We start from the raw sequence: 22988 nt of genomic DNA, 5'->3' as shown, positions 1-22988 counted from the left end.
AAGTTGTCATTAGTTCAACATAATTACCTGTCGTTCTTTTTCTCTTTCTAGCTGCATTTTGCCCACTCTTTCTTCGCGTTCGCGACGAGCTTGTTTCATTTTCTGAATGCGTAGCTGTCTTTCCGCTTCTAAAGCTCGTCTGCGCTCCTCAGCTGCTGCTTCTTTAGCTGCTTTTTCTTCTTGTCGACGTTGGCGTTCTTCATGAATTCCCTAGAAATTTCATTATTATTTCAATCATTTATCTTCTTTTATTTAACGATTGCATTCAGATAGATTTGCGTAACATACTTGTAATCGTTCTTCTTGTTCTTGACATAACGCTATAAAATCATGCCTCTTGTTCTGCGCTTCAAGCTCGTTGATAAATGCAATTTCTTTCAGTTTGGAGTCCTCGTCGTGTGCTTTTCTTACTACTTCTAACAAATGCTGCGTTCTGTTTTCTTCCGCTCTTTTTAATTTCATCTCCATTCTGATACGCTTGTCCTCTATCAACTGATTCTTTGCACTTTTAACATCTTTCACTTTATTCAACAATTCTCGCAATCTTTGCGATTTCTCCATCAAGAGCTTTTGGCGTTTATGTTGCGCGCAAGCTTGCTTCGTTTGATATCGTCGTAATGTCTCAGGTAACGATCTTTTACGCGACGGTGACGAGAGCTTCTGATGCAATTCTAAAGCTCTACCAGGGTGGCGAGCCACTAATGCATGTAATTGAGCAAGGGTATCCACACACTCCGCCCAAGACATTCCATCTAACACGTTATCATATCTATAAAAATTCACATTACATTCGTTATGCAGCAAAATAAAGTATAAATGCAATGAATATGATACACACCTATTTTCTAAACTAATATCGTCAGACACTGTATTAGGTGATGCCTCTTGCTCGTCTTCTATTTCAAGAACCATCTCGCCGTCCGTTTCATCAGTTTCTGTATCAACATCGGTTTCCGTGCATTCTAATTCTAAAATTTGTCTATGCAAAGAAGCCTCTTCATCCGATAATTGTTGTGACCGCTGAGAATCAGCTTCTTCTGTCTTTCTTTCCTCTTCCAAAATTATTCTCTCCCTTTCCGCTTGAGCGGCCATAAATTGTTGTATACGTTTCTCAAGTAATTCTGCGTCACTCTTAAATATCGCTGCGATCATTGACGTGGAATTTATTTCATTCAAATTAATCGTGTTCTTGAAAACTTCTTCCACCTTATCTTTAAGTGTAAGACTTGCTACTGATTCCCCTTTCACTTTCTCTACTTCGTTACATATGTTCTTTCCTTCCTTTTCTACAATGCACTTTTTTTTCTGTTTGCTATTTCCATCGGGTGTCAAACATTTCTTTTTATTTTTTTCTGAAGGACATTCGATGGACAAGGCTGGTAACGAAGTGGCAGTACTCGGTTTATGAAATCTTGTAGATATATTTAAATTATGAGTACTGCCTCTTCGGCAACGACTGCGAACTGTTTGCCAACCATCGTTTTCTTCTTTCATTTTTACAGTAACCGTTTGTTTCGTTAACACTTCTACTGAACCATTTATATCTTTATTCTGATCTTTCTTTAAAGAACTCTGTTCTGAAATCTAATCAACGAATACTGTAAATTATCTATCAAATTGTTAAATAAAGCTTACACATGCAGTACACATATGCTCTAATAAATAACACAACTATCCCCCGATTTAAAATCGATCAATATAATTCAAAGAAAATAGGAAATAGTTAAAAAAAATCCGCTAAAATTGAAGTCAATACGAAACAAGCCTACAAGTTAGAACACACAATGATATGTAATGATTAGATGTGCCAGAAAAAGAAATTTCAATATTTTTAAACATAAAATTCACCTTTATGGATCGTTTCGAACATAAAACTGTCTTTATTATTTCTTTTTATTTTAAATAAAACAAGTGCTTTAGTTAAAAATTAAAAATCAACATTGTTAATGAAGTAAAATGTTAAAGGAAATACCTTATTGTCAAATGGTTGAAAGCGTTGCCTAACTATTACTGATGTTCCAGGTCTTATTTTATTAGAAGTTGATACATTCCTATCGCATAATGTTGTTTTACTTCGAATAAATTTGGGAGTTTCAGGGAGACTTGCATGTTTTGTTCTAGCAACCTTCATTTGCGATATTGTTGCATATGCTGGTTTATTTGTATTAACTAATCCTTTACCTAAATTATTAGATGACGTGTCAGATACAGTTTTTGCCACAATTTTATTATTCGCGCAATCGCTCACACCTGAATGGGTTTTTAATTTTTGATTTACTTTATTTGAAACTTTTGCGATACTTTGTATGCTCTTGTTCATTACAATGATACTGCTGTTTTCTTTTGCTATACTATTGGGTTCTACTAATTTGCTTTCAGTCGTTACATTTTCTATGCCAATGGCTTTAATATCTTTTCCAGTACCTTGTTTCTTCACTTTAGCATTAATTTCATTTTTCCCTAATCCTAAATCGTTTTTAGGACCCAATGGTTTCACTTGGAAATTATTCTGAGCATTTAATTTATTATCCATAGTAGTCGTATTAGAAAGTTCTTTTTCAGTTGATGAAAAGGTAATTAATTGCATACTTTTATCATTAGAGAGTATCTGTTCATTTTTTTCTATTATTAGATTAGAATCTGCTATTTTATTGGTACTATTATGCAATCCAGTTTTAACTAATTTAGAAACATTTTTAGTATCCAGCTTACTTTTTACATCACGAAACGTAGCTTCGTTTGCTTTCTGATCTGTTATAATGGTACCACTTGTTTTCCCAGAAACTGTATGTTTTACCAAAGCTTTATTGACTTTCATCGATGATAACTTGTCTTTAATCGATGATGAGCTTATACCTTTATCTACTGGATTTTTACACTTTTCGCTTACGTTTGTCAAGTTACTTTTTGTAACAGTACTTTTATTATCTTTCACCAATTTGTGTACAGATTCGCCTTTCGCGTTATTTATTTTACTATCCGTAGTAATAGGCTTATTTTCTGAAATAGTTTGATCAACAGGACTTCTACAAATAAATTCTGTAGGACTTATCCTTTGCAAAGGACTAGTACATTTCGGAATCATTGTTGAATTCCATATGCGACAAGGAGAAGTTTTCCTTACTTCCCAAGCTAACGGAGTACGTCTCAAGGGTGGCGACGAACTTTCGTAAGCCCATTTGACTTTAAACCATTCAATCAAATTATGAAAATCCCTTGTATAATTCTCTAAAACCAGTATTACTTCTTTGCATTCTGAAATATTTTCATCTTCTTCGCAAGTTTGATAAATCCCATCCACTGCTCTTTGCAAATTCCCAAATAAAAAGGCCCAATATCTTGCCTGTAATTCTAAACCAAAGAAAAAAATTGCATACATTCACACCTGTTCATTAAAATGTGACAAAAGTGTACATTCATGTCGTCACAATCTTGTAACTTTCGCTTACCAGATTTTTTATCTCGACCAGTAGACGCCGATCTCACTCTTGTTGTTGGTTTCATAGATCTTTTAGTTGTACTCGATTGTGACATTCTTGGTACACTAGGTGGTTTTTTAGTAACTTTCTCAGTGTTAACTGTCCCGACTGGTACATTGAAAGCTATCAAATTTCTAGCTGCACGGCCTTCTTCTTGTATAAGTAATCTTACATCAGCCATTTTTAATAAATGTCTGTAAAAAACAACACTTCGATCATTATTTTCCTTAGTATACTTAAAAGATAAATGCAATTTTCAAATAATAGATGTATATAAAAGAATATACTATATAAAACATGAGAAGAAACATTAATGAGTCATTGTTTTTTTTTTATAAGCAATATTATAAAAGTTCCAAAAGTTTTTCATAAGAAAGCAAAAGTTAGAGAAAACACTTACACTACAATTCTAACGCTTTAATTCCATTGCAGTACATTGAAAATCTAATGTTTGCTTACATATTCGAGGTTATATCACTGTCACTTTACTATTAAATATCCCATTAGTCGGAAATAATTATTATTTAAATTATTTCTTTGAGCAAGCAAACAAGCAAATAATATTGGATACTATCGATACTAACAATTTTAATAATTGACACTATAACTCACGAACAAATTTGTGTTTACACAGTCTCTATTTATGTTTATTCACAAATTCCGAATTATAATGGTTGTTATGCAATTAACGAACAGTTTTACCTTTGTCGTAACACTAATTACAAATTATCAAAGAATGGTTGACTACAAATAGTTTTTAAATAACGAAAACTTCGAATTGACATTTCAATTGTAATACAAGACATTTTATGACAAATAGATTCTAAGTTTCGCGGTAGTTTGTTGGCCCGCACTGATACTGCATACAAAATTACAATCATTCGGGGATTCATGAAGCGAGAAACATAAATTAAAATCGATGTTTAATTGAATTCCTGCTTCAATAAATTAACTTTTTAATTCTATTTTAATAATCGTGTTTCATTAGTAAAAAAAATAGTTTTCTTCGGAAGCAAGTGTGCAATTTTTACTTTCCGATCTATATGAAAGGCTAGTATGTATTTTTAATTGAAATACGTCTCGACACAATTTTTATTATGGAAATAGTACATTTTAAAAACTAATCACGTTTTCGTATGTCAAATTAAATGTTATATTTTGTTCAGAAGGAAATAGAAGGAAATGTGAAAGTTTCAACACAAAATTAATAATTTGATCAAATTAAAGATACATTTTATTTAAGTATATTTTGGTAGAAATCCATCTCTGACTTCATATACATTGTAACTGATTTTATAGAGTATTATTTTCTATAAATTGGGTTATTCGGGTTCAATTGGTTGCTATGGTTGTCCAGATCTGCTTTCGTCCCTGCACCATGGTACCCCGCATTTCTTCCAGGTCCAGCTCGAGGGTAATTCGGATTACATTGATTTGCTCTATTGTCGTTGTTCCGGTCCATCTATTAAAAGAAAGTAAATTGTTAAATATACTTGAATAATTATTATTAATAATAATTATTATTAAATAATATATAATTATTTAATATGAATAATTATTAAAAATAGTTTTTTAAATATATGGATATTTGCAAATACTTAGTTTGCCAATTTCGATGTGAATTATGTAGCATTTAATGTATCTAAGTAAAGTGCAATCGCAGGTATATTCCTTGCAACAATAAGAATATAACAAATTCATTCAATTCTACTTTTTTTTTTTAGACTGTTTCTGATACTTTTTTACATGAAAATACCGAACGTAAAACGAATGGTAACAAAAGTACAAAAATGACAGGAAGACTATCCATTATCAAATTGAAGTTAAAAAGAATACATGAATAATTAACTAATGGGGAAATAGTTGATATTTTTAAAACAGATAGATACACAAATGAATGAATAAAACTGTACAAGTCTCAAATCATACAAAAGTGCAAAATATAAGTGTTTTATAGTTACCTTTGTTTTCTTACTGTTTCACACGTTAAAGTACTTGCAGCAGATACTCTCTCGTGCTTGTTCAAAACGATTGTGTCAAATCGCAGTCTCGAGTCTGTATTTATAGCCAGTGCGCAGTCCACGACACTCACAGAAACTCCCAGGGGAACCCCACGACTGCCAAACAGTAGAGAAATTTTTCTTCTCCCCCCTAAAATGTTTTATTTATGTATTTATTACAGTTTCTCACAAATAAAGATATATTATTTAAAATTTAGTTGAATATAAATGAGTGCCGTTATGTGTAAAAATATAATCAATAAAAAAAGATCGGTAACTTAAAAAAAAGAGTTGCAACTTGAAATTTTTTGGATCCTGGTCATCGGTAAACATTCTAGAATTTTGCCATGTACACCATAAACAACATTCAACACAAAACTAAGCACGAACCACCTATTTCAATTGATTAACTGCTCAATTAACACTATTTTAGTATTGTTCTGAGACTTTATTATATAACTATGGATGAAAACAAAAGTTGGCAACAGTGGAACATTCGCCAATAAAGAGCACGTCGAAATTCGGGGAAGCACCGCTCCACCGCTAGACGTTAGTGTATCTATCTGTTATATAACGATACAAATCATTGTCGTAACACATGAATTACAAGTATAGCTTATTTCAAATCAGGATTACGAGTAATTAATTACTTTTTCCATTAACTTCCGTCTTTAATTGACAATTATAGACAAATCGTCAATTAAATATCATCAATTAAATTCGCTCATATCAATCGTCAAGTAAACGACTTTCGATTAACTCTGCTTAATTCAATTTTAATTAAATAAGTTTTAATATCATTGTTTGTAATTAATTGTCAATTAAAGACGGAAGTTAATGGAAAAAGTAATTAATTACTCGTAATCCTGATTTGAAATAAGCTATACTTGTAATTCATGTGTTACGACAATGATTTGTATCGTTATATAACAGATAGATACACTAACGTCTAGCGGTGGAGCGGTGCTTCCCCGAATTTCGACGTGCTCTTTATTGGCGAATGTTCCACTGTTGCCAACTTTTGTTTTCATCCATAGTTATATAATAAAGTCTCAGAACAATACTAAAATAGTGTTAATTGAGCAGTTAATCAATTGAAATAGGTGGTTCGTGCTTAGTTTTGTGTTGAATGTTGTTTATGGTGTACATGGCAAAATTCTAGAATGTTTACCGATGACCAGGATCCAAAAAATTTCAAGTTGCAACTCTTTTTTTTAAGTTACCGATCTTTTTTTATTGATTATATTTTTACACATAACGGCACTCATTTATATTCAACTAAATTTTAAATAATATATCTTTATTTGTGAGAAACTGTAATAAATACATAAATAAAACATTTTAGGGGGGAGAAGAAAAATTTCTCTACTGTTTGGCAGTCGTGGGGTTCCCCTGGGAGTTTCTGTGAGTGTCGTGGACTGCGCACTGGCTATAAATACAGACTCGAGACTGCGATTTGACACAATCGTTTTGAACAAGCACGAGAGAGTATCTGCTGCAAGTACTTTAACGTGTGAAACAGTAAGAAAACAAAGGTAACTATAAAACACTTATATTTTGCACTTTTGTATGATTTGAGACTTGTACAGTTTTATTCATTCATTTGTGTATCTATCTGTTTTAAAAATATCAACTATTTCCCCATTAGTTAATTATTCATGTATTCTTTTTAACTTCAATTTGATAATGGATAGTCTTCCTGTCATTTTTGTACTTTTGTTACCATTCGTTTTACGTTCGGTATTTTCATGTAAAAAAGTATCAGAAACAGTCTAAAAAAAAAAGTAGAATTGAATGAATTTGTTATATTCTTATTGTTGCAAGGAATATACCTGCGATTGCACTTTACTTAGATACATTAAATGCTACATAATTCACATCGAAATTGGCAAACTAAGTATTTGCAAATATCCATATATTTAAAAAACTATTTTTAATAATTATTCATATTAAATAATTATATATTATTTAATAATAATTATTATTAATAATAATTATTCAAGTATATTTAACAATTTACTTTCTTTTAATAGATGGACCGGAACAACGACAATAGAGCAAATCAATGTAATCCGAATTACCCTCGAGCTGGACCTGGAAGAAATGCGGGGTACCATGGTGCAGGGACGAAAGCAGATCTGGACAACCATAGCAACCAATTGAACCCGAATAACCCAATTTATAGAAAATAATACTCTATAAAATCAGTTACAATGTATATGAAGTCAGAGATGGATTTCTACCAAAATATACTTAAATAAAATGTATCTTTAATTTGATCAAATTATTAATTTTGTGTTGAAACTTTCACATTTCCTTCTATTTCCTTCTGAACAAAATATAACATTTAATTTGACATACGAAAACGTGATTAGTTTTTAAAATGTACTATTTCCATAATAAAAATTGTGTCGAGACGTATTTCAATTAAAAATACATACTAGCCTTTCATATAGATCGGAAAGTAAAAATTGCACACTTGCTTCCGAAGAAAACTATTTTTTTTACTAATGAAACACGATTATTAAAATAGAATTAAAAAGTTAATTTATTGAAGCAGGAATTCAATTAAACATCGATTTTAATTTATGTTTCTCGCTTCATGAATCCCCGAATGATTGTAATTTTGTATGCAGTATCAGTGCGGGCCAACAAACTACCGCGAAACTTAGAATCTATTTGTCATAAAATGTCTTGTATTACAATTGAAATGTCAATTCGAAGTTTTCGTTATTTAAAAACTATTTGTAGTCAACCATTCTTTGATAATGTAGTAGTGTAGAAGGATATATACATATATGTCGTAGTCTGCGCGCACTCGCACCGCAAGTGGACGAAATATTCCAGAGATGGGCAAAACCCTAGGTTTCGAAGAAATCTGAAGTTTGCTGATATGTTCGTCTCGTTTCCTCTTTTGAAAATGTTCCAAAGAAGGAAACGAGACAAACACATCAGCAAACTTCCGATTTATTCGAAGCCTAGGGTTTTGCCCATCTCTGCCATTGAAGTGAAAAGGCACTAGATAGTAAATTACTAGTAAATTACTAGATAGTAATTACTATAGACTGCAGTGCAGTGATGGGCAAAACCCTAGGCTTCGAATAAATCTGAAGTTCGCTGATATGTTTGTCTTGTTTCCCTCTTGGAAAATGTTCAAAAGAGGAAACGAGACAAACATATCGGCCAACTTCAGACTTATTCGAAACCTAGGGTCTTGCCCACCGATAGTAATAAATAAGAAATTTAGAAAAACCTAAAGACAATATTTATTTCCTTAAAATTTGGGCTTCGGTAGGATTTTGCGTTTTTCTTTTGAAAACTGTTCAGACTTCTCCATCAATTAATATTCTTTAAAAAAATTTCGATGAAGGGGTTGACCCCTCTTATTCTGATTGACACTTTTTAATCTACAATTATTAATGGTTCTTAACTTTCTAAAATAGAAAATGACCCCAAAAATATTTTTCATTGGATAATAAAAATGGGAATTTAATTTTAGAAGACTTTCCTCTATCGTTGTGCTCTGCGTAAAGTTTGAGTACCACTGAGATTACATGAATGCTGCAGTGCGAACTACAGCCGCAATAAAGTTAACCCGATTTTCGCACAAGAACATTTCCGCTCGTACGTCTATATGATTTAATTGAATTAAAAAGTCGTCGGATTCCTCGCTCGTCGATAGCAAGAGGTGTTTCTACATGAAATTGTTAAATTGGTTTACGCAGTGATTTCGCGTGCAGCGCCATCAACGCGTGATAAGATGAATCGCGAGAAGCGGTTGCGAAGACTCTAGCACACATTTGCGTGTGGAAATTTAATTAACACTTTGTTAAAGTGTTCCTTTTGGGGTTGCGCCATAGACCCCAAACAGATTTTTGAGATCGGCTGCAAAGCCGATAATCACGAGACGGCGACGTGCGGAGAAAATAGGATTAAAAATCGATTTCGAGGCTTCTAGAAGAAAAGGCCATCAAGAGAGGCGGACGATCTGCCAGACTTTGCGGGGCGACGCGGGGATATTTTCAGATAATCGTATGTATTTCACTGCTACTCGTAAACCATTCATAATTCCAACGTTCTTACACGATCGCCGTGTCTTTTGTATAATTTAGTTTCACACGGTACGTGACTTGGTGCACGAATTCTTTGTTTACGCATATGCAGAGGTCTACTCGGTAGCTTTGGAGGTTGGCAGAAATATTGCAGGGGATATTTCAAGTATTACGCTCTCGTTCGTTTTCTGGCCGATTTCGTTTCGCTTCATTTATTATTACGATAACTATTCGATGAAATTGTATTCGAACTATCGTAATATTGCGAACAACAATCTGAAATAATTATTGCGGTAGAACTACGGATGTCAATTAATCGTAAATCGGCATTCATTAGCAGATTTTTAAGCGATTTATGGTACGATCGTTTAGAAAGTCTCATAGTGTACATTGTGTTTAAGAAATGATAATAAAACGATACTTTCTTTGATAACCTACATTTATTTTTGTTGGTCATTTATTAATTTTACATGTGCCTGTGTATTTTATTTTTCGCCATGAATTTAGTAAAGATATCACGATATTCATTTCATTTTGTACATGTATATGGTTATAACGCAGTTTTATATAATTTTTTTATTCATTCTTGGTATATTATGCTTCGTTCCTTACAGTAAGATAGCGAACAGCGAAGTTTTTCTTAGTCATACATACTTATAATTCATTGTTATTTACGTAGATGTGTATTAATTCATTTTTGAATTAATAAAACAGATTTTCAAACAAATCGATACTCTTCGATACTCTCATTATTTAGGCATAAGTTCCTAGCAATAATTTGCTCTTTCATTACAATAAATTATAAATAGTTTTATTTTAGTTTGTACTTATTAATTGAAAAGCAAATTAGAGGAAGTGTAGGAACTTTCTTTTAGGGGATCGTCATCAAACATGGCTGGGTTACCGCGAAGGATTATTAAAGAAACTCAGAGACTAATGCAAGAACCAGTTCCTGGTATTAGCGCTGTGCCAGATGATACAAATGCTAGGTATTTTCATGTAATTGTAACTGGACCTGAAGATTCGCCATTCGAAGGTGGACTTTTTAAACTTGAGTTGTTCCTACCAGAGGACTACCCGATGTCCGCTCCAAAAGTTAGATTTATCACAAAAATTTATCATCCAAATATAGACAGGTATTTATTTAAGAACGTAATTTCTTTTATTAATTCCTCAGCCTTTCTTTTAATGTAAATACTTTATTTGTTTATACTTAATGATTATACCGATTGACTACTTTAAAATGCAAATAAACTTCAAGCATGTCACAATGTTTAATAATCAACAATAGAACTCAATTTTTGTTTGTCATAAATACTTGTATTTGTTATGTAGATTGGGCAGGATTTGTTTGGATATTCTCAAAGATAAATGGAGTCCTGCTCTTCAAATCAGAACAGTTTTACTATCTATACAAGCACTTTTAAGTGCACCGAATCCAGACGATCCTCTATCGAATGATGTAGCTGAACTGTGGAAAGTAAATGAAAGTGAAGCAATACGTAATGCCAAAGAATGGACTCGGAGATATGCTATGGACAACTGATCTCAAATTATCCACAATGCAAAGTGACATTACCCCTATCTTTCCGAGTTTACCAATCACTTTACCCGCACCAGCTGCGTACCCTGCACCTATGTCCACAATTTTGCTATAAAAATAATAAAAGTTTTGTAAGAGTAAACAGAATGAAACTGTATTTTCTATATTGCGGGGAATACAAAGATGTCGTGTTTAGATTTCTTCGATGGTTTGGCAGGCAGACTAGTATAGAATCTTTTAACAGTAAGAAGATTCTAACCTCAGAAGGAATATATAATTTTAATGGAATACTAGTTTCTACTTCAAAAAATATACCTTTGTAGTAAAAGTAAATGAATGTAGTATGTTGCATAAATATTTTTTTTATATGCGATTACAGAATGGCTTGTGCAATCAGTAATTTACAGGTTTCATTTGGTACCTTTAATGTATCCCTGAAGCAAAGCAAAAGTACTGGATCGTTCATTATATTGTAATCATGTTCTGTATTTCATTATGTCTACAAACTAGTTGTCTGATAATCTTGATACATTTATCGTTTTCGCGATTGTACAACATCGCATAAACTATATTTCAATTATTGAATTAATTCCAGAAAGTATAAAAGTATTGAAATTTTTTGAGTATGCGAGGTTGCATTTTTAAAATGTATAGCTATTATAACATTTATATAGTACAGTACATTATTTATTAGCATACTATAAGAAAACTATTTCCATATTTGCAGCAAATTCTGATTAATTTGAAATGAGATATAATTTCTCCCATTATTATGTTAATCAACATTTTTATTGTGTAAATATAAAGAATTAAGTGAGAATCTCCAATCTGTTGTCATTTTTTTTAAAGAAAATTCTGGTATGTTTTAGCATTTACATGTTCTGAATAATTCGAAATCTCATTTGCAGCATAAAAATTTCATTTTAATTGCAAGAAAATAAATATACATTCCAAGTAACAATTTGTTCTACAAAAATATTACTGTAACAAATAAAAATATTTTTTCTTGATGACTATAATCTTCATATTTTATAAATACAGGTTTGCTGAATGAAGTAGAGGAGCATAAAATAAACAATATGATTAAACTTTACTTGTACCAGACATTGTACAAGTGTTTCATTGAGTTTAAATAATTTAATACTTCTATCAAATTTGTTTATTAGAAAATATTCACTAATAAGGCGTTAAAATAGGCTATACTTTTGTCAATGGAAAAATATACAGTGAATTAAATTGTCTCTTTAAATGGCTATTTATTGAAATGTTTAATTGGCTGGACTTTACTTTGGTAAACCTAAAATATTTAAGTTTCTTTTACATAATCCTGTAGATTTTGTCGAGAAAAATCCGGAAATGCTAGTTTTAAGGCGATGAATCCACTATTTCACAAGTTATGAGCAGTTAAAAATGGCATTTTACCGTATTTTACTGATACTTTCAACGCCATATTGTCTTGTAGCCATACCCTGTCGGTAAAAGAGATTATCGGTGGTGGCGGACTACATTATGTACTACTTTTATATTGTTATGAATAACAAATATAAAGTATCGAAAAGCCTATGGCGCAAAATAAAAGTAATGGAAAGATATGAGAAAAAATCAGATAAGTACAATAACTCGATGTACACAAAATGGCCATATATATACGCAAAAATAGTGGCGCTATCGGCGGCAAAACGCCCAAGTTTATAGCGAGAATAGTTTCCATTGTAGCTGCTAGATGGTCAGTATGTCAAAGTCCGTGTGAAAAAAATAAATTTCAGATTGTGATTTACAAATTGTCAATACCATTTAATATGGACAGGAAATATATTATCACATTTACATATGATTGCCTCAAATATTATGAATAAATTTGTTTTCATCTGTGAATTCTATTTATCAGCAAAAGACTTCTACTCTTCACATAGGTTTCCATCGGATGGTAATTTTTCGACAGACGTTTGTTAAACATATTTTTAATTATAAGACTATGCAGATTTCGAAAGTGGAAATCTTACAAGAAAATATTATTTCTTTTCATTTTCTTCTTCCCTTGGTTTACTTTCGACGAAATCGAGGCCTGTTCGATTGCTATTACTATTTAATAACAATACTTATAATTTTTTATCGAAAAAACTGTTTGTACGCTGTTTGTTTTTTTCATTTCGTCTTTGCAGCGAGTACAATATGTTTCCTTAATTTTTACTGCCTATTTCGGTAGCACTTGGTACACCAAAAATATGGAATGACGTTTTTCAACTATATTTGTTTGTAACAGCATAGAACGCACACGGTGCGAGCCCGAGAAAATAGTTCAAAAGGAATATTTTGTCGAATATTGGGAAGTGCTGGAAATACAAACATTTTAGTAGACGTCTGGCTTTCTGGTTCAATTTCTCTCTTGCCTTTCGTCGGGCTTCTCTCTTTCCACTCTTTTTTATTTTTTTGTAATTCTGTTGCATTTTTCCGCGTCACCAACATAGTGTTTTTAGAACTAAGCAACAATAATTTCTATTTCAATTTATTAAAATGCCAAATATTAAAGTGTTTTTTGTGATTTTTTTACAGAGAAAAATTTTGTCAATTTTTGTTTTAACTTTGAGAATATTTTTTGGTGTGAATTATTGAAAAAAAATTATTGATAGAAGTTAATAATAAGTGACCCAAATGATTCCATTTAATAACGCGATTCGTTCGATACTGTAGCAACGTACCAGTATTGATATCCGATGATATGTACTGCTTTCTATTTATAGAGCGTGAATCGAAATTTGGTACACGGATACAGTCGACCAAGGATACCACCCTCTGACGTCAAACCCTTACAAATTTTTCTGTCAATTTGCTTTTTAAATCTCCCATATTCCATCACCTACGAAAAATGATTCACTCCGTACACAGTGTGTCACAAAAGTTTCCAATCTTTTATTAAAACTCCCTCTGTATGGCAATAATTATAAATTTTTTTGTATTATGCTATATTATTCAGTATTATTATGTATTATTTAGTACTATTCTGCATCTGGATTATTCTACAGGCTGTTCCAGAATTAGTGTAAGTTAAGAATTAGTAATATTAAATAAAAGTCAAGTTTCAGAAAATACTTACCTGTTGCTTTGATGGGTTGGTAACAAAGGTAAGTGTTGATCATGTAGAACCCTAATTGATCGACGAATTTATCGACAGTGTGTACTACATTATCGACACTGTGGCCTGCCGTATCGGCTGAGTGTTCTGTATTAATATAAACTTTTTCTATAATGGTTCAAATTTAAACTGGAGCCCGATTTGGCGTGGAATGCCCCATATGTATTTGACACTCAGTGATTTAATAACACAGAATGATATACAGGGCGTCCCAGAATTAGTGTGAGTTAAGAATTAGTAATATTAAATAAAAGTCAAGTTTCAGAAAATATTTAGCTGTTGCTTTGATGGGTTGGAAACAATGGTAAGCGTTGGCCATGTAGATCCCTAACTGATCGATAAATTTATCGACAGTGTATACTACATTACCAACACTGTGGCCTGCCGTATCGGTTGAGTGTTCTATATTAATATAAACGTTTTCAATAGTGGTCTAAATTTAAACTGGAGCCCGATTTGGCGTGGAATGCCCCATATACATATTTAATTCCATATAACAGAACGCACGTACGCATACACAAGATAACTTTCTGCATTCCCCTTTTTTGAAGCCATGTACTGAGGCTCCGTTAGCGATTTACACCCCACATTAATGGCGACCACGAAGGGAAATTAGTTTTCGGGGCTCCGAAAATCCTCGCCTCGCATCCCCTGCTCCGTGACGTACCTGCTTCCCCTGCTGGTGATACCACAGATATCTACACGACTATATATATATATATATATATATATATATATAAACTGCGTATACCTATCTTCCAAGCCAAAGGCACGTTCTGTTAGAAAAATTGAACGTGCCAGGGTTAGGGGAGATCCTGAGGATTACTTGGCTACGCTAGAAAAAAATAGATCAACGGATACTTTCCCTTCCTGAATTCGATAATAAGTGTTCGCAGGGTGTGGATCCAAATCGAGGAATAATATAGGCAAACAATGGCGGTCGGAAGAATGTTTAAAAGATTGGCGAGTCGAGAAAGAACCCTGTAATGGTAGAAATTGAAACTGTACTGGGTGTTTCGTTTAAAAGGGACTTTTGTATTTGCTATAATGAATTTTTTTTTTAACACATTCAGGGGCAACCCAACCAGCATTATCTAAATAATTATGGTCGAATGTACTATGATTGCTTTGTAGAAAGTCATACACTACTGGTAAGAATGAATTTTGTTTTTTCTTTGGAGTTCTTTACCCTCTTCAGATATCCACAACTTGACTATTCAACTATACCAATATACTCTCGTCTTGTTTGTATAAATGAATCTTAAAAAGATTCGAAAACCAAACGCAAAATATGAGAGGTTAGGAAACCCCTCACACGAGCGAAGAAAACCTATTTGACGCATGCGCGAAGAACTTTACTAGTTTATTCTGCGTATGCGTTAACATCGTACCTGCACTGATCTGCACTCTTTGTATACAATCTATAGAAACCCTGCACTTCAGTTTTATGAATTGTTGTAATAGATCATATTAATAGAAATGCATACTCAATATACGAAATTTTCTAAATCTGTATACTGCATACAAAAATCCCAATAATATGCTTTATGTATATAAAAATACATATATTTATATTCTAATATGATGCAACTTATAATTCCTTGGCATCTGTTATTGATCTTAGCTGAGATAAACAGTAGTTGGATTCCGTAAAGATAATATGCGCATATTTTTCTACAATAAACGTTACATTTAGTGTGGATAATGAGTGCATTTACGGTACACAGCCCGCCAATGTAACCTATAGCATGGCATTCATAATGTATTTGACGCATGCGCAGAGAGGACAAATATCATTCTATACCTTTCTCTCTCGCACAGACTTTGGACACATTTTCGGTGCTGGCAATCCTTTTCGATGTCTATATACTCAAAAACTAAAAAATGTTGTAACACCTAAATATTTTAAAATAAGGTTAGCGATCTAGGTATAGTATAGATATCTGTGGATGATACCAGCAGCGATCCAGACCGTATCGAATGTCGCGTGAGAAGGTTTACCGAGGATCCATCGACGGATACGTGAATTGGAATTTCGGACGCGGCCGCCTACCTGGAATGGAATGAATGGTTGGAATAGCGGGGATCCCCTGGACGACCATACTTTCGCGATTTTGCGTGGGCGTTGACCTACCAGCCAAGGAATCGACCCCGGGCATCGGAGATCGCGGGGAATTTCTCGTTCTTGATCTTGTTTGTTCCAAGTTATTCGATTTCATCGCATTGAAACGAGGACGCTTCGCGAGGACCGGTGAACATTCCCGGAGATGCTTCGGAAAAGATTCTATCGGAGGACGTCGACATCTGCTGGATGGGCACAGGATTCATTGCAATTTTAATTTTCATGAAAATGGGTTTGATGGATCTCATTCTTCCACTTTCGAAATACAGTAATATCAGTACTATCAATTTACAGTATATACTATACAGTAATATCAATTTACAGTAATGTTTCCATAAATGCACAAATATCTTTACCATAAATGCACCTGAAACCATCCCCACCACTGGGAGGTATATCTCTTTCATTGTTCTATGAACGCTTTATAACGTATTCGATTGTTTTAGATATTAATAGTAAGATAATAGATAAGAAAACAATTCCGTGCCATTAGAAGTGTTTCTCAACATAACTTCAATCGAGATAATGATCTAGAGTGTGATCCGTTATAACGGGACATGATCAAGTGCATCCGTACATGCACATGAAAAATTTGTATTCTATATTTTCGACTTATTTTTTCGCGTAGAATCACCCCCTTTTCGCTTGTGCCATCATTTACGATCCTAGAGGGGATCGATGTTCATTTTTCTGACGCGTTATTAGTATCAAAGTGGAATACAGTAGTCTCCATAAATGCACAAACTCGGGATTAAAGTAGTGCATTTATGGTAGGCTTCGTACATTCTCTGATGTTTTGTCGCCAAGCTTCGAACGTAGAAAAGGACAGCGAATAAAGGAAGAGGACGGAACGAAAACACCAGTTCTTCACTGAAGAACTAAAAAAATTAATTGTGAAAGTCAATATATCAAGTAAAATAAATTTTAATAAAATCCTTGAATTTCGATGAAATTACAAATATAAATACCATAATAAATGTTCGATTATGTAGTTTCCGATAGATTACAAACAAAATCATTGTAAACATTTTGAAAAGTATCAGCCTGGCAGTTAACACGTTAATAGAGTAGCAAGTTTTCATCGAAAATTTTTTCGTACATTAAATACACTTTCATTCAAACAAGCCTGCCTAATAAATAATTTTTTAGCTTGATACTCCAAGTCTTCTGCTATTTTCTTGTTTTTCTCTCAATGGTTTCTACGCCCTGAAATCACATAAATAATTTCATTGGAGGGGTAAACCTGGAAGAGTTGGAATCGCTCTTGGATTCATTATCTCGGAATTATGGAATTCCGAATGCATCGATACCGAGTATTCAGAACGTTGAATGGACACGAATGGATTCCCCATAGTCCAAAATATTAAGCAGTGTGGGTTTCAAGAAGCATTATTAGTTCACTGTTCGGAGAAATCCAAAATTATCGAGGCTTCTTTAACGGTTGATTCATCCTATTTGATAACGGTTAATGAACCGTAATCGCGCATTCAAAACGGATAATTAATAGAATCCTTTGGCGTGGCTCAAACACACCTGACCGGTTCATGGAGCATGCCCACGTACGCAAAGACCTTCTAAAATCTTCACTACGAATTCGTGGGATCGATTTAGGCTTCCACGAACTGCTACGACCCACGGAAATCGGCATCGAAGGAGGAATGCCAAAGTAGAAGTTAGAATTGGAGGTAAAGCTTAGAAAACCTTAACGTTTTATAATATATCAGCATAATGTTTTTATTCTTAGACAAAATTTGACTTGCTACTTTCAAATTTACAAATTCTCGCATTCGAGGCATCGTACACTTTCAAATTGATTCCAGATTGCCAATAAAGCGACCTACTTTATCGACCAAGTGTTCTACATTACCGTGTCTTATTCTTGAGCAACTGGTTGAAGGAGCACAGGAAAGGTGTGCAACCCAGTTGGCAGTGTAGAACTGTAAGTGATATAAGAATTTATCAGCAGAGCGTTCCAGATGATTAATAGAGCTACCTACTTTATCGACGAAGTGTTCTACATTACCGAGTCTTACCGATACTGTATCCTATCTTACCAGTTGGGTACTTCCTTCCCCTCCCAAGATTGAGGTATACACTTTAGACAACGTTTAAACGATATTCAAATACGCCACGGAAATTGTAAACATTTCTAAAGGCAAAGTTCTCAAAGTCAAAGCGTCGATAATATATATTAGTTGCAAGGTAAAATGAGCGAAGATGATTCACGCATGTAGCAATTTCATTCCACTAACGACGCACTCGGACGTGGCCAATTCATACGCCGTAGAACGTCTGATCAAAGCCACTGCGACCCATATTCGGAGCATAGAATTATGAACGTGTTAATGAGCTCTAATGAATGCAAATTCAACACGCTGAAGGTCGTGGATGGGCTAATTCTCCATTATGCGGTTCGGCTGTTCTGCCACTTCATCTTTCGTGTGTAAACATTTACAGATACATGATGGGTGTCTTCTGAATCCAGGAAGACAACTGACGTGAAGATATCTCGAATAGCAAAGAACTACAAAATGTACACAGTATGCAGTAATATAAAAAATATTAAAAGTAAAGTTGGTATTATAATATTTGCAGAGTAAAATGTACTTTTAGGTTCAATTTTTGTAGATACGTTTGAAACTTTATCCATTAGTAATATTAAATAAAAAAATAAATCTGGGGGATATACAAGGGTCAAGTTTCAGAAAATTCTTACCTGTTGCTTTGATGGGTTGGTAACAAATGTAAGCGTTGGCCATGTAAAACCCTAATTGATCGATGAATTTATTGACAGTGTGTACTACATTACCGACACTGTGGCCTGTCGTATCGGCTGAGTGTTCTGTATTAATATAAAAGAGAATTTATAATACTCTTCTGCGGTAGTTCTTATTTAAAATGACAATGGCATAAATTTCGTACGCAATAAGGAAACGTTTAAGAGCTTGGATTGAAGCCCAAGACGGTGATCTGAAGCATTTCCTTTGAAAGAAGCTCGTCCTCTGAGGATTCTATGCTGGCTCGGTTCGGGATGAAAATCAGAGAACTAAAAAACTACTTGTAACTCGGAAAATAGGTCAAACAGGATAAATACAAAATTGACAAAGGAACCATCACGCAAGAGGTTTTTTTTTATTGCTGGTACGATTGTGAATCCGAAATCCTTCCATAGAACCGTGGGAGCGTGCACACGCTTCGTTTCGATGCAGAGGATACAAGTTTGTTTTGGAATAGCCATAGTACGACGCAGAAAAATACTATTTTGAAGGTGAAAAGAGGGTTTACTCGACGAGAGATAAAACTTTAAAGTCTCACATTTAATTCTGTCTATTGTTAATATAGCTACGATTTTTTTTATAGTTGTCTCATTTTAAAGCATGTTGGTTGAACCTGTATCTTCGTTCTTACGTATCTTTTAAATTATGATAATTTTATAAAAAATAATCGTAGCCATGTTAAATATTATTACAAAGGACAGGATTAAAGTGGAGAGTACAGAATTTAATTTTACCTTGATGGATACTGGAATGGAAAGGTTGTGAATCCCGATTTCAAATTTGAAGAATTTAAAACTATTTTGCATCATTTTTGTGGAGGCGTTGGAGCTTGGGAAAGTGTCGCGGAGGAAGTCGCTTAATAGGATTTGAAAGCTGAGGCTTCCGGCTTCATAATGCGTTTCCTTACATAGCTTCTCCTGACAACGCCCTTGTAAATTTTTCAGCAAACTTACAGGTTGCTGTTTAGGCGATTACGAAGAGATCTATTCATTTCATCCATGTTGTGGGATATAAATGATGGCTTGTAAAACAACCGAGAAACATGGTTTTTGGGATCAAATTCCTTATAAAGAATTCTCAGTCATTTTTAACTTCGAAAAGGGGGTTACTCAATTTGACATGTGTATTTTTTTTCGAATGTTTCATTCACTTTAAATCTATTAAATAATTGTTTGCAATTCCAGTATATACAGGGTGTCGGAGAATTAGTGCAAGAACCGGAAATGGAAGGTAGCTGAGACGATTCTGAACAACAATTTCCTTTGCAAAAATTTCGAATAGTGCCTTGTTCTTGAATTATTAACGAAAAACCACCGACTAATCACAGCGCCCGAGTAGCGCGCGCTCAGCCGCGAGAGCATAGGCTCGAGCCAGGACTGGCTGGCTCCGTTGGGTCGAGGCGTTGCCAGTTAAGCGCGCGTGATTGGTCGACGGTTTTTCGTTAATAATTTAAAAACGAAACCTCCACCGACATTTTCACAAAGAAAATTGTTGTTCAGAATCGTCTCAGCTACCCTTTTGAAGTATCAAAATTTCATTTAAAGCGAAAATCACCAACAAAGATGGGTCCTAATATGCTCATTAATTTTAGCTACATTTTTATTAGACAGGTGAAATATTTCTTGGTGAATAAGACAACTATCGAACTTTTATTATTATTTTCGTGCTTCGAGTGCGCCCCTGAAGTTGTGTCCATGTGTTTCGATACGACCTACCGTTTCCAAACTTTCCTAATTGATTAAATTTCCAGCATCAGGATCTTTCCTTATTCGCGTTGAAACGGAACCTAATATTAACTCTTCGCTCATCCATTATCGCGGTGGAACAGCTTGTGACCATACAGCAAGTTCCCAAAGCATGCTCCTGAACTTTGGTTACATATTCCACTCATTGCAAGCGTGGAGTAACCCCATACGCCAACAGCTTCTTATTGAATTATAGCTCTTTTTAGTTGGATGACACGAAAAGTGCTCCAAGTGATATCGAAGAAGGTGACGTGTTTTAGTTTGACCACCCTGTCGCAACTTGACGGCCAGATATCGTGGAAAATTGATATACAGCACCCCTAAGAGATTCAACCACATTAGGAGAGCTATTCAATCACATTAAGTTCTCTTCGTGATTTGTTTTTACAGAACAAAATTTACTTACTTTCTTTTAATTTTGTATAATTTACCAAATGTATAATACTTTAAGACGTACATAAAATATTCTCAAAATTGAAAAAAGTTTACATTTATTGTTTTTTGTGAAAATAAATATTCCTTAGAAACATTTAATACTTGGTCTCCTAATTTATTAATCCTCCCTTAAAACTAAATATTTAGAATTTCCATTTGGCCAATTAATTTGAAACCTAATTTTTAATGACTTTGAAATTCGTAGAAGAAGAAATTTGCAGAGAAAATATTTTAAACACTATTTTAAATAATAGATTTTTCGGAATTCAATTAAAATAGTATTTCAAGCATATAAAATTTCAGCAAATAAAATATTTTCTTTTGATAATGTAAAACGTAAAATAAAATAGTTTATTTTGGTAATCTATAGTTAAAGCATGAAAATAAATATTTTGATTTAGAAAAATTAAATCAATGTAAATTACAATTTATCGCAAATTAAATGTCAAATTGAGGATCAGAAAGTTTAAAAGACGTGTTTGTGGCATTTCTTAAAAACATTTAAAATGCAATAGAAGTATGCTCTATAAACATGAAATGTATGGTTGTTCGTGGTATATTTGTCGTAATGTTCGTGTCAGATAAGCCCAGAAATACAAAATTGCTCGTCGACGGGAGCACTGAAATGGTCAGACGCCTGTCATAAATTCAGTGCAGCAACTTCCTCGTCGCAGCTGGTATTTATGGGACCATTTCCGCCATCGCGAGCTAAAACTCTACCGCCAGCAAACTTTCACAGGCCGCCGTATTTCAAAAATCGAAAGTGCTCCCCTCGCTGACAATGACTGCGTTCGATTTAGGCGCTCGCACGTTACGGAAACTTGCAATCGGTGCCGCTACGGTCGAGTAAAAAAAATTCATTTAAATTCATTTTTTTCTATTGTCCTCCTTCATCTCTCTGGATGCTCCATAGTGGCACCGTTCTAAAAAATTTTTTGTTTGCTAACAAAATAAAAATAGAAAAACCAGATTTTAAAAGTGCTGAGGAAGTTGGTGGTCACTCAGTGATCAGTGGTCAGTGGTCAATATAGAGTGGTCAGTGGTCAGTGGTCAGTGGTCAGTGGTCAGTGGTCAGTGGTCAGTGGTCAGTGGTCAGTGGTCGATATTGAGTGGTCAATTGTCAGTGATCAATATTCAATGGCCAATGTGCAGTGGTCAATATTCAGTGGTCAGTGGTCAAGCTACTCCATTTAATGAATTTTCGAGTATTCTGAAATTTCAATGTTAGTTCTGGTTCTGTTTATATTTCAGATAATCAGAGTGAGAGAGATTTTTGACGGTGAGAGGTTAGCATTATGCAGTCTTCTGAGAGATGAAGGAAGGTAATACAAGAAAATGTATTACATACAACTCCAGTAATGCAACATGAAGCATAAAATATCGAGTATGTATTACTTACAAAACAAACTTTTGACAAGATCAATTACAAAAACTAAAGAAGAGAAGTGAATCTATTCCCAAAACAAGATTCACCGCCTAGAGGACAAAAAAGAAGAACTGGAGGAGTCCTTATTTTTTAAAAATACATTCATGATGCATGATACATATTTATAATACGTAGATTACCCAGCTCTATATGCAATTCGGTAATGTAATATGAAACATAAAATATCAATTACGTATTGTTTACAAAATAAAACGAAAGAAACTTTTGGTCAAATCAATTACAAAAAATAAAGAAGAAAAGTTCTTCCACCCCCAA

General features: G+C 33.7%; 2 protein-coding genes across 8 annotated transcripts in view; one reads left to right on the top strand and one right to left on the bottom strand.

Moving 5' to 3' along the window:
* Positions 1 to 4330, bottom strand: part of LOC128892937 (S phase cyclin A-associated protein in the endoplasmic reticulum) — a 56035-nt gene extending 51705 nt beyond the window's left edge. For 4 of the 6 annotated variants that reach the window (XR_008461209.1, XR_008461208.1, XM_054153596.1 and 1 more), the window contains exons 1-6: positions 3880 to 4330; positions 3450 to 3673; positions 1973 to 3351; positions 839 to 1584; positions 289 to 769; positions 28 to 210 (exon numbers count right to left, since the gene is read on the bottom strand). Coding sequence is in view for 4 of the 6 variants with exons in the window: in XM_054153596.1 (XP_054009571.1) it covers positions 28 to 210; positions 289 to 769; positions 839 to 1584; positions 1973 to 3351; positions 3450 to 3660 (3000 nt within the window). In the remaining 2 variants the exon portion in view is untranslated. Of the gene's footprint in view, positions 1 to 27; positions 211 to 288; positions 1585 to 1972; positions 3352 to 3449; positions 3674 to 3879 lie in introns of all 6 variants that reach the window. The other 2 variants (XM_054153594.1, XM_054153595.1) reach the window with 2 other exon arrangements.
* Positions 4331 to 9034: 4704 nt separating this feature from the next.
* Positions 9035 to 11901, top strand: LOC128892966 (ubiquitin-conjugating enzyme E2 N). 2 transcript variants are annotated; one of them, XM_054153654.1, is made up of 3 exons: positions 9035 to 9511; positions 10393 to 10667; positions 10867 to 11901. In XM_054153654.1, the coding sequence occupies exons 2-3, from the start codon at positions 10423 to 10425 to the stop codon at positions 11075 to 11077; spliced, it is 456 nt and encodes a 151-aa protein (XP_054009629.1). In that variant the 5' UTR covers positions 9035 to 9511; positions 10393 to 10422; the 3' UTR covers positions 11078 to 11901. The 2 variants fall into 2 exon arrangements, with proteins under 2 accessions (XP_054009629.1, XP_054009628.1); XM_054153653.1 differs by having other exon boundaries at positions 9038 to 9511; positions 10407 to 10667.
* The last annotated feature ends 11087 nt before the right edge of the window (positions 11902 to 22988 follow it).

The sequence above is a fragment of the Hylaeus anthracinus genome, unplaced genomic scaffold (genome assembly GCF_026225885.1).
Source record: "Hylaeus anthracinus isolate JK02 unplaced genomic scaffold, UHH_iyHylAnth1.0_haploid 2, whole genome shotgun sequence".
Taxonomy (NCBI): Eukaryota; Metazoa; Arthropoda; class Insecta; order Hymenoptera; family Colletidae; genus Hylaeus; species Hylaeus anthracinus.
This window is presented reverse-complemented; position numbering and strand designations above follow the sequence as displayed.

Coding starts and splice junctions, on each gene's coding strand:
- LOC128892966 (XM_054153654.1), top strand. CDS start 10,423: ATGGCTGGGTTACCGCGAAGGATTATTAAAGAAACTCAGAGACTAATG. Junction 10,668..10,866: donor TATCATCCAAATATAGACAG/GTATTTATTTAA, acceptor TTTGTTATGTAG/ATTGGGCAGGATTTGTTTGG.